The 12,226-nt window shown below is 36.8% G+C and overlaps 1 protein-coding gene across 1 annotated transcript in view; it reads left to right on the top strand.

Moving 5' to 3' along the window:
• The window catches only part of HSD17B12 (hydroxysteroid 17-beta dehydrogenase 12), a 159,345-nt gene extending 159,222 nt beyond the window's left edge, over positions 1–123 (top strand). The window contains exon 11 of the mRNA XM_007455809.1: positions 19–123. Coding sequence (XP_007455871.1) covers positions 19–123 — 105 coding nt within the window. The remainder of the gene's footprint in view (positions 1–18) is intronic.
• The last annotated feature ends 12,103 nt before the right edge of the window (positions 124–12,226 follow it).

Genomic DNA, 12,226 nt, shown 5'->3' with positions numbered 1-12,226 from the left:
CCCCATTTTTTTCCCTAGGCCTCAGTAATCTCAAGCCTGCCTTCCTGGTTGTATTTTAAATTGACCATGAATTTAGGCAACTCCACCCGGGCTCGCTATCTGAAGAAAATTAAGAAGAACTAAGCATTGGTAACTGTGTTGAGTAACTTGACCAGATGTTCCAGCCTAGGCATGTTTGCTGCAAGCCACCCACCATCTCCAAATCTTCAGCTGTCATGTTAATTAACAGTTACTGATAAAGCTAAATGTCATAATTGAGAGGAAAGCAGAGTTGCTTTCAGGAGTTCCTGACATATATTCTGGATGCTACCCGAAGTTATTTTGAAATGTAACATAAATGCCCCTATCAAATAGATACAGAACTAACATTAGCAAGAACTGCTTACTAGGAAGGAACACAATTATAACAAATCACTGAATGATAGAGTCAGATGTAAGGCTTAAGAGTTTCATCTGGTCCAAAATGCCAATGATGATTATGCTTGTATTTTCTCTGAAACATACTTTAAAAAGTAATGACCAGCTATCCTTTTTTATTTTTAACACTTTGAGGGAGTGGGGATTAATTGATTTACTCATGGGAGGACACACTGCAATTTGCATAGCACTCTGTAAGGTTTTCTAAAAGCATGTCCTGGTTTGTACATTTAAATGGAACTTTCCTTTCTCAAGGGTAGCTAATGACGTAAAAATAATGATGAAATACAGAGTTATTTTTGACACATGCCCACTAAAATATGCTTTCCTCTAATACGTATGCCTTCTCAGTTTAGATGCATGTAAATACTGAATGCTATATGGTATGATTTATAAAGGTAAACGGGCCAAAATGTACATTCATGGGCAGCTCCATCAGTGCCACTAAAACCCTGACCCAGCAAGGTGGCCTGCTTGGACCCCACCTTCTTTGTTTCTGCACTGCACCAATACTGCTCACATATGTGACACCAGGCTACTCCTAGAACAATGATGATATTAGAGTAGTGGCATTATACTTTTAAATAGGTACCCTATAGATATTGATATAATTCGTTTTAATAAAAGATGTTATAACCATGGTGTTGACTGAAAATATATTCCTTTGGTGCTTGAAATTGAGCCCATTTTTGCACTGGTTTAACATAAATTAAGACTTTTATTCTGCTACATAACTTGTTTGGGGAACTTGCTAAGAAATTAATTCAGTGTTGTGAAACATGCAACACAGAAGGTAGGTCTTTACCTAGGCTATGGTTCCCAGGCTCTGAGATCTAAGCACCAGGAAATCTGCAGATAAATAAATAAAATTTTTAATTGGGGTATTTAAGTGTTTCTAGTTTTTAAACTTGCCAGCTAAGGACATAAAACAAAAACAGAAAAACCCAAATTACCATCTGCTATTGGCATTATTATATAAAAGAAAAGACATTTTAGCATCCCCAAAATAGGAAGAACATAATCTCTGAATAAAGAATAAATTTAGCTTTACGAAAAACACATTGCCTTTCTCTCTCTCTCATTTTGTTGTAGAAATGGTGAAATCACAATGACCTGGGCAATATATTATTTGCTTTCACACATTTGTTGGTTAATTGTTGTGGTGGTGGTTTTTGCTGGACAGTTGGTGGAGAGGGGGAGGGATTGGTTTGCAAGTATACGAAATACTTCACCTTTTATCCCGTCTAGAAAATAGTTGTAATCTGGCTAGGAAATCCCTTGGCAATCTCAAAACTCCTGAGCTGTGGCTTTGACTGCTTCAACTTAGCAAGTGTCCTCTTGTATTCGACACTCAAGGTTGAAGATGATGACATGAAAATCTATGTTTCCAGGCACATGAAAGAAAAATTATACTAAAAGAGAAACCAATGTTCTCAAAAACCTTCAAAATACTGAAGCATAATTCTTAGACTTAACTTTATATTGACTTGATTTTATAGTCTGATGTGTGCTAGATAAGGTTTGAACTCAAAGAGCAAGAGTAGAAGATGAGTATTGATTATTACTGTAGGATCAGCTCTCCTCACAACATAGAAAACTGGATTTTAATTTATTGTTCTTTCATTGTCCTTTCAGTACAATAGCATGGGGGAGGGAGGCCGGGAGAGGAATTGCCCTGCACACAGAATGATGTGTGCCATTTTGATTTGTCCTTATGTCAGGCCCATGTGCACTGGCAATAAATAAAGATGATATTGGTCTCCATTTCCTCAAATGTGGTCCTGCCCCAAAGAGATGAATTCTGAGTTCTCACTTGATATTTATTGCATCAAAATACAGTAGAAGTGAACTTTATATAGAGTGAACATCAATGCCAATACCAACACAAATGGTGCTGATGCAGTGTAAAAGAGGAGATTTATTGTGATAATAATACCTTATGAGAATGAAATGAGCTTAAGTAGTACTGTAATTTCTGAAGTCTGTTGATACCAAAAATTACCTGATATTTTGGTGGTCCTGGATTTTGCTACTTTGCTCTGTAGTTTACCAGTATCAGAACAAATGATCAAAGCTTTTTATTTAATATGTTAGAAACTAATTAATTAAATTTTAAGGACTCACTACTTTGTGACATTCCAGTATTTTTAGATTAGCATATTTATGTTAATCCTGATGCAAAACATATAAATATAGACAGAATTAAAATTCCCTTGTGGAAATGTAATTCTTTCTATTGAGATTTATATGGAAACATCTAGAAATGGAACACTGTCTAGCATGAACAAAAACTTAACAGATGAAAAAAATTTAATGTGATAAGCAGCATATTACAACTTTGACCACTTTTCTTTACCTGTGTCACTGAAAAGCAAGCAAAATGGGTACTACAAAAGGTAATCCTAAAAGGATATAAAGCCAGCTTGTCTTCCTTGTTACAAAAGTTTCTAGACAAACTGTTGTATGCGTTTATTGAATGCCAGCCTTGTCCATTTACGCTTCTGGATGCTGGAGAAACTACAATGAACAAAGCAGACAAAAAATTCTTAACCCCAGTTGAGCTTACACTTGAACAGGGTGTGGGGCGGGGGAGGGACCTGGGGAGGCAGCAAATGAGGGACAGGTAATAAACAAAAGGAATAATAATTGTGGTGTAAGTGCTATATGCTGTGGGGAAAAATGAAGCAGGGTAAGTAGGATGGGGACTCAATGTTTGTTGGGGTAGGGGTGGGAGGCTTGTGACGTTAAATAAGGTACTCATGGCAGACCCAGAGAGAGGTGGCATTGGAACCATCTTGAGCAAGACCTTTACCTCCCTGGGAGAAGAGCATTTCAGGCAGACCAGCCTGTGCAAAGAGCCCAAGGAGAGAGCATACCTGGTATGTTCCAGGGATAGCTAGGAGTACATACATATTGAAGCACGTACTAGGTGAGCTATTTCTGGAAGATTTCAGAGATCTTGCTGTAGTTTAGTTATGACTTTCTAGTATTAAATCACCTTTACATTCTTGATCTTATTTCACTATCTTTATTTACTGTGGAATTCAGTTTGCTGCTGGAATTCAGTTTGCTGGTATTTTAGTTAGAATTTCTGCATCTATATTTAAGAAACGGGCTTGCAACCTTTCTCATACTTGTCTGGTTTTCATATCAAGATTATAACTTCATATAACAGGTAGCTGGGGAGTGCTACCTGTTTTATTTACTATGCTCTAGAAGAATCTGTAAAAGATTGGAACAGACTTTTCTTTGAAAGCTTATAAAACAATCTGGTCCTAGTATTTGTGGCAGGATTTTTAACTACTATTATGTTGCTTTAAAAATAATAAGACTACTCAGGGTTTCTATTTTTTCTCGATTCGATTTTGAAAAAAAAGTTTTGAAAAAAAAGTTTTGTTCTAAGCATATACTCTTTTTTTCCCCCAAATTTATTAGCATAAAGTAACTTGAGGAACTTGAGGAACTTTCTTATTTTTTAAACCTCTGCTAGATATATATACCTGTTTCCTTTCCCAGTATTGTGTCTTCTCACTTTCTTTTCCTTGACCATTTTGCCAGAAGTTTGTCTATTTTATTAGTTTTTAAAGAACCAACTTTTGGCTTTGTTGATCCTCTCTGCCTTTTTCTTTTCATGCTCTCCTTCTTTCTGGAGGCTTATTCTGTTATTTTTCTTTCATAAATTGGACATTTAATTCATGTTCAATGGTTTTTTTACTCTGAAATAAACATCTAAGCCTCTAAGTTTATCTTTTACTACATCCCACAATTTGTGTGTTTGTGTGCACAAATATGTATGTACACAAATGTATTCAGTGCTAATATTAAAAAATTTAAATTATGATTTCTATGAGCTATGAATTTTTTGTTTTTCAAAGCACAAATTTAAGTTTTTGTAAATGTATTTCCTTTAAAAAACTTATATTCGTGTCACCATTAATAAGACAACTTTATATTACGTGCATTCTGATATGATGGACTGAAGGTACAACGTCACTTATGTGGTATTCCTGGCAAAAATGTATAAACTGAACATAATCAAGAAGAAATATTTTTTGGGCTTCCCTGGTGGCGCAGTGGTTAAGAATCTGCCTGCCAATGCAGGGGACATGGGTTTGAGCCCTGGTCTGGGAAGATCCCACATGCCGCACAGCAACTAAGCCCATGCGCCACAACTACTGAAGCCTGTGTGCCTAAAGCCCGTGCTCTGCAAGAAGAGAAGCCACCGCAGCAGGAAGCCCATGCACCACAACGAAGAGTAGCCCCCGCTCGCCGCAACTAGAGAAAGCCCACGCACAGCAGTGAAGACCCAATGCAGCCAAAATAAATATAATTTATTTTAAAAAATATTTTTAAAAACCTAAATTGAAGGATATTCTACAAGATAACCACCTTATACTTGTCAAAAGTTTCAGATTAAAGAAGACTAAAGAAATGTGACAGATAATGCAAAACACATGATCTTGGATTGGATCCTAGTTAAGAAAATTTTTTTTTTTTGCTATGAAGGACAATTTTGAGACAATTTGTGAGATTTGAGTATACATTAGATAACAGCATTGTATCAGTGGTAATTTCCTGAATTTGATCATTGTAGCTACTTTAAAAAAAAGTTGTTTTTTAGGAAATACACACTAGACTATTTAGGGATAATGAGACATTATATATGCAACTTAAAAGTTTCAGGAAAATGTATACAGAAAATGATAAAGCAAATGTGTTAATGTTAACATTTGGAGAATCTAGGTGAAGGGTACATGGGAATTTGTGCTGTTTTGCAAATTTCCTGTATTTCTGAAGTTATTTCAAAATAAAAAGTTAAATCTTTTGTTACTGATTTCTAAATAATTGCATTGTAGTCAAAGAACATGTGAATATGACATAGCTTGGGCAGGTTATAACCTTTCTCCACCTCAGTTTTGCCTTCTGAAAATGGGAATAATAATAGCTCCTATCTCATAGTTGAGAGCATAAATTAATATTTTAAAAGTGCTCAGAATCCAGCACAGCATAAGGTAAATATATATATGGTAAATAATGGTCCCCAAAGGTACCAGGTCCTAATCCCTGTACCTGTAAATGTTACCTTATATGGAAAAAGGCCCTTGCAAATGTGATTAAGTTAGGGATCTTGAGATGAGATTTTCTTAGGTTATCCAGATGGGCCCTAAATGGAATCACAATATTAATAAGAGTGAAGCAGAGAAAGATTACAGCCAGAAGAGGAGAAAGCAATGTGACCACAGAGGCAGAGACTAGAGTATTGCAGCCATAAGCCAAGGAATGCCATCAGCCACCAAAATCTGTGGGGGGCCAGGAATGGATTCTCTCCTAGAGGTTCTGGAGGGTGCAGGGCTCAGCCAGCCAACACTTGGATTTGGACTAGTAACTGAATTTGGACTTTTGGCCCCCTGAACTGTGAGAGGATAGTCTTATTTTAAGCCACTGGGTTTGTTACAGCAGCAATAGGAAACTTATACAAATGTAAGCTTTTTATTATTACCTTTTCTTACAAGTATTATTACCTTTTCTTAGAAGTTTTTTTGAGACATTTTATGTCTTGGTACAGCCAATTTTTTTTCATGTGCCATATTTGCTTAAGAAGAATGTTTATTTTCTAATTGTTATTTTTCAATATATGTCCTTTAAGTCATTTGTTAATTGTATGCAGATCTTCCATCTCTTTATTAACTTTTGTCTGCCTGACCTGTCAATAATTGAGAGAAGTGTTTTGAATTCTCTCACTGTAATGACGGATTTGTCAAATTCCCCTATTTTATCATTTTTACTTTATACATTTTGAGGCTGTCTTTTTAGGCAAATAAAGTTTAGAATTATGTCTTCCTGGTGAGTTGAACTTTTTTTTGTCATGTACTGACATCCTTATTGCTAATGGTTTTTGCCTTAAAATATGTTTTCTGTGATATCAACTTAGCTACCTTTGCTTTATTTTGGTTAGTATTTAGTAGTATATATTTTTCAATTCTTTTCCCTTCTATCTTTCTACATATTTGTGTCTCGTAAGCCAAATCAACCTGGATTGGGGGTGGGGGGTTGTTTTTTAATTTGATAATCTCTGCTTTTTACAGGCAAGTTTATTCCATTTACATTTATTATGATTCTTAAAACATGAAGACTTCTATCATGCTATTTTGTGCTATTTGTTTCCTTTATGCTTCTTCTCACTTTTTGATTGGCTCAATTTTTCTTTTTTTAAACTCCATTTCCCCCCTGTACTAGTTTGGAAGTTTTACACTATATTTTCCTTGTCTTTACTCCTGAACATTTTCAGTGTATATGCAATACAATTCAAAGTTGTCTGGAATCATAACCCCTTCTTTAATAATATACGTTCTTTAGAACATTATTATTCTGATCAACCCTTTCCTGACTTAACGTGTTTTTGTGGACCAGTATTTTAATTTGTTTTTTTTTTAACTCTATAAATTGTGTTTTCATTATTTTATACAAATATGTTGGCATAAAATAAATTACATGTTTATCACTTTGCACACCTCTTGCATCTCAGACCTTCCCTCTGGTGCACATCATAGTTTAATTGGCACTATGTTTTCCCCTTTGTTGGTGGTATATTTAAAGTAATGGTGTGACTTAGAATTGATGGCATTTTAAAGTTCATGAAACACCTGATCATTCCACTGACTTCTGGCTTCCACTGTTAAGTGTTCAGAAGTGTCAGTATGGTATTCTTCTGTAGGTGATAGATCTCTGGCCAATTTAAAGACACCGTTTGACTTGGTGTTCCTCAGTATTACGATAATGTATGCAAGTGTGGAATTTTGAAAATTTATCCTGCTTGGTTTATACTGTGCTTCCTGTATCTAAGAATTCATGTCTTGTCTTTCTGAAAAATCCTCATTGTCTCCATCTGCCTCTCATATGTCATATTCTTTATTCTGTCTCTTAACCTCTCGTTCATATTTTTCATACTTCTTGTCTCCCTGAGCTGCATGCTACATAATTTCTTTACATCTACATTCCAGTTCTCTAATTCTTTCTTCATATATTTTTATCTGCTATTCACTGCTATTTTAATTTCAGTTATATTTTTCATTTTTAAAAGTTCTCTTTAATTCTTGTTTAAATTTGCCTGGTCATTCATAGTTTCTTAGTGTGTGCTTATTTTAAAAATTCAGTTTTAAAAGTTAATGAAAGTATTTCATACATTGGTCTTTTACATTCCACATCTGGTGATCCTTCCATCTGAAATTCTTAGGAGTCTAAATCTATTTTTTATACTTTTGCTCTTACCTGGATGTTTGTTTTCTTCTGTGTTTGATATTTTTATTTTGAAGTCTATTTGTTTGATTTTAATCTGGAGACAAATGCGGAGGGCTAAATTGGGATGTTCTGCAGAGATGAATGTTTTGTTTCTGTCAGTGGCCTAGGCCCTCTACAGTGCGGCACCACTCTCTTTGAGGCACCTGACGATGCAGGAATCTCAGGCTTAGTTCTCTCACCTTGTAGTGATTCCAAGAGTTACTCTCCTCTTACTAATGCTGATTTGGGCATTTCCCTCACTGATTTATTTTCCTTACTGCTCCCTGCTTCTAGCTCTGGTTTCAGTTTCTTACACTTTTTTCCCTTTTGGTTTGGTTTGTCTTCTGCCCTTAGAGATACCATTTTTATTTCTTGTGAGTCCAGCCTTGCATTAAAATGTAGAGTGGTTAAAATGTAGAGTAAAAATTAATTTTTAAAGAGTTCATATAAACATTCTTTTTTACATTTCTTCTAGTTGGGGATTCAGTATGATATAAGCTAATAGATATACGACAGAACAACCCAGGGAAGTTCAAAATTTCTGCAAAGATCAGAGGAGCCATACAGACAACTTACAACTAACATTCATAGGGATTTTATGGGCATGTTTGTCCTAATTTAGCCAAAATCTAGTTGTATTAGTTAGCCAAACTGCCAGAATCCTCCATTAAGTTTTCCATTTTTTTTCTTTCTCTCTGTGCTTGGATATCTTCTACTGACTGTCACTTTTTAAAATTAATAGACTGTATAGAGCAGTCTTATGTTTACAGAAAATGCGTGTGATATAACCACCATTATAGTATCATAAAGAATAGTTTCACTGCCCTAAAAATCCCATGCTCCATTTATTAATCCCTTCCTTTCCCCCGACCTCCAAACCCTGGCATCAGTGATCTTTTTGTTGCCTCTATAATTTTGCCTTTTTCAGAATTCTGTAGTTGGAATCATACAGTACATAGCCTTTTCAGACTGGCTTTTTTCACTTAATATGCATTTAAGGTTCCTCCATGACTCCTGAGGGCTTGAGAGCTCTATTTTTATTGCTGAATAATATTCCATCATACAGATGTACCACAGTTTGCTTATACTGAAGGGCATCTTGGTTGCTTCTAGTTTGGACAATCATGAATTAAGCTGCTATAAACATTTGTGTGCAGGGTTTTATGTGGACAAAAGTTTTCAGCTCATTTCGGGTAAATACCAAGAAGCGTGATTACTGGATTATATAGTAAGAGGGTTTAGATTAGCTCAATTTAGCTTCTTTTCTATTGACCATCTTTTTTTTTTTTTTTTTTTGGGGGTACGCGGGCCTCTCACTGTTGTGGCCTCTCCCGTTGCGGGGCACAGGCTCCGGACGCGCAGGCTCAGCGGCCACGGCTCACGGGCCCTGCCGCTTCGCGGCATGTGGGATCTTCCCAGACTGAGACACGAACCCGTGTCCCCTGCATCGGCAGGCGGACTCTCAACCACTGAGCCACCAGGGAAGCCCCTGACCATCTTTTAAGTTCACTAATCCTACCATATTGAGGATACATTCTGCTGTTAAATCCATGTAATATCAGGTATTAAACATTTCATGTCTGGAATGTTCATTTGATTCGTTCATGTAATTTCTAATCACCTATTTAAATACTCCCTTTTTCATATTTTGTCCATTTCCTCTATTTTTATAAATATTCCAATCGTTGTTTTAAAGTCCTTGTCTGCTTACTCCTACATTTGGATTATCTGTGGATCTACTTGTTTGTTTTTTCTCTTGATGAGCAGTCACATTTTTCTGCCTCCTTGCACATCCCATAATTTTTAAAAATTGTATGCCAGACATTCTATATAAAAGAACCATCCAGACTGAAGTCAATGTTATTTTTCTCCAGGGAGGGCTTGCCTCCTCGCTGGTAGATAGGGTGGGTATTGAGCTGAGCTAGGGTCAGGATGCCACTTTAATTAAATTCAGTGCCCCATAGTTTGAAATGTCAGTAGAATGAAACCTGTCATATGTTTCTTGTGGGCTCCTCTTTCTCAGAACTTGGTTTTTAAAGCATAGTAAGACTGAGAGGTTTTACCTTGTCTTTCCATCCCAGCCCTCTATCCTTCTGTGCTGCCCTAGTACTCAGCAAATGCTTTGTAGGGCAAACTGGTTATGCATTTGAGAACTCTTCTAGATTCCAATCTATCATGCCATCCTGATGGCTGTCAAAAGGTCTGTTGGATTCTCTTTCCCCTTGTAGAGATGCCACTGTCTTTGGCAAACCCAATTCTCCATTGTCATGCTTGGAAAATGTCGCTGGGGAAGAACATAGCCAGCTCACCTAGCAAGGGTTCTTTCTTTAGAATTTTAGTTAAGCTAGTCCTCATTGCATCCAAAAATATCCAGTGTCTTCAAAGAAAAACAAATTATAATTTACTTGTTTATTTTTTCCATTATAGTGACTGCTCACTACTGCCACGTCCCACCCAGAAATAGAGGCTTCACTGAGTTTTTAATTTTAATTGTTACATTTGGTTCTTTTTAAAACCATCCAAAAAAAAAATTCAAAGCTATTTTTATTTATTTATTTATTTTAAATGCAAAGCTTTTTTTTTTTTTTTTTGGCGGTATACGGGCCTCTCACTGTTGTGGCCTCTCCCGTTGCGGACGCGCAGGCTCAGCGGCCATGGCTCACGGGCCCAGCTGCTCCGCGGCATGGCATGTGGGATCTTCCCGTACCGGGGCACGAACCTGTGTCCCCTGCATCGGAAGGTGGACTCTCAACCACTGCGCCACCAGGGAAGCCCCAAAGCTATTTTTAAACTATACTTACGTTTTTCATTCTTTTATTTCAACATATTAAACATTATGTTGTGTATCTAATAGTTCCAATAATCCAATAGTTTTTATAGATGTTTCTACTGTGTCTGCTGACTTTTGCTAATGGTGCTTCCTTTCCCGGTATTTTTCATGATTTGTGTGTGTGTGTTTAGGTTCATTAGACCTATACTGGAATTATTCAAAATCTTATTGAGTGTAAATTTTACTGGCAGGATTTGTGTTTGTTTGCATCAGACATGAGGGCACTACCGATTTTCACCTGCCTTAAATTAAAATTCTCAGCCTATGCAGTTGTTGGTTTTTGTTGGTCTTTTGTTGGGTTTGGGGGAGGGGACAGGGGAATTGTATAAATGGTATTAATTCAGCCTTTAATCCTATGTAAAGTTAGGCTAGTGGCCATGAATTCTTAGGGAAGAGTTTTCCCTACCCTAAGTTAATGCCAAGACAAAAAAGTTTTCTTGCTGTTGGCCTCTGTGAGATTTCTTTTCTGCACCCTCTCCCGGTACGTACTCCTTCCTAGGTCCCAGCTTTATGCAGAAGGTCTCTGCTATAACTCCCCTTCACGAACTTTGTCTCCGTCCCGTCCCAAGCCACCTACCCCCTCCCCCAGGAATATCCAAGCAGTTGGCCACCCAGGAATGTTATATGTCCCAGCTTACTCATCTCTCTGGACTCATGTTCCCACATTACTCCTGGTCTCAGAGGAAATCTTTTTTGCACAGGCCAATTCATTATTGAAAAGCATTTTATCTTTTATTTGTAGGTGTTTTATACCAGATACCCCTCAGGATCTCCAACCTAATTTCTAAAAATGGAAGCTCTATGTGCTTTCACTACATGGAGTCAGACTCTCCTACCTAGTGTACTATTGACTAGCTTATCTCTGCAAAGCCACTGTTCTGCCCCTGAGAGCACAATGGTGCAAGACCTGGAATAATCCTTTCAGACTCATACCTTATAAATGTGGTTTCTGCCCAGCAAGTGGTACTAGAAGTATGAAAGCTATAAGGCCACTTTTAACATGCCCAGTTTATCCAGAGTGTTATTCCATGCATAGGAATGATTTAGGCTTACTATGTTTTTTTTATTCATGCACCCACCCTGATGCAGGTGTTGGCTGCATTTGACAAGTGGACAAACCAATGGTGGTTGCCAAGCACTACACAACCTATGGAAAAGCTGTAAGTGGAACCTCAGATGAATACTCTATTTAAACAGCTATGTTGTCTTTCGTTCTTTCCGGGCAAAAGACAACCTACGCACATCAATTTAGCTTTTATGCCTCTTTACATAATGGATTTGCTTCTACAAAGTGGATAATTTATTCCTAAGGCATTAGGGGACTTATTCCACTAATCGTTAACTTAATAATTTCAGGTACTTTTAACTTATTCAGTAATAAGTTTTTGTTGACTGTTTTCTGGCCAGCATCCTAATCACTTGAAAGAAAACAATCCCTGCCTTAGGACACACCTAAGAACAAATGGACCAATATTCTGGTTTCTCTTTAGATCACATAAATCTTTCACCTTTTTAAAACAAATGGATTTGACAACCATTTCAAAGTATCCTATGAGATGGAAAGTAATGGAGAAAGGGCGAGTGAGTATTTAATGTTAATCATATACTTCATACTGTATATAAATTAACATTTAATGTTTATTATGCCTCTCAAGGCCTGCATGATCTGCCTCTTTTCTACCTCATCTCAAAAAACTCTTT

The sequence above is a fragment of the Lipotes vexillifer genome, unplaced genomic scaffold, assembly GCF_000442215.2.
Source record: "Lipotes vexillifer unplaced genomic scaffold, Lipotes_vexillifer_v1.1 scaffold977, whole genome shotgun sequence".
Lineage (NCBI taxonomy): Eukaryota > Metazoa > Chordata > Mammalia > Artiodactyla > Lipotidae > Lipotes > Lipotes vexillifer.
This window is presented reverse-complemented; position numbering and strand designations above follow the sequence as displayed.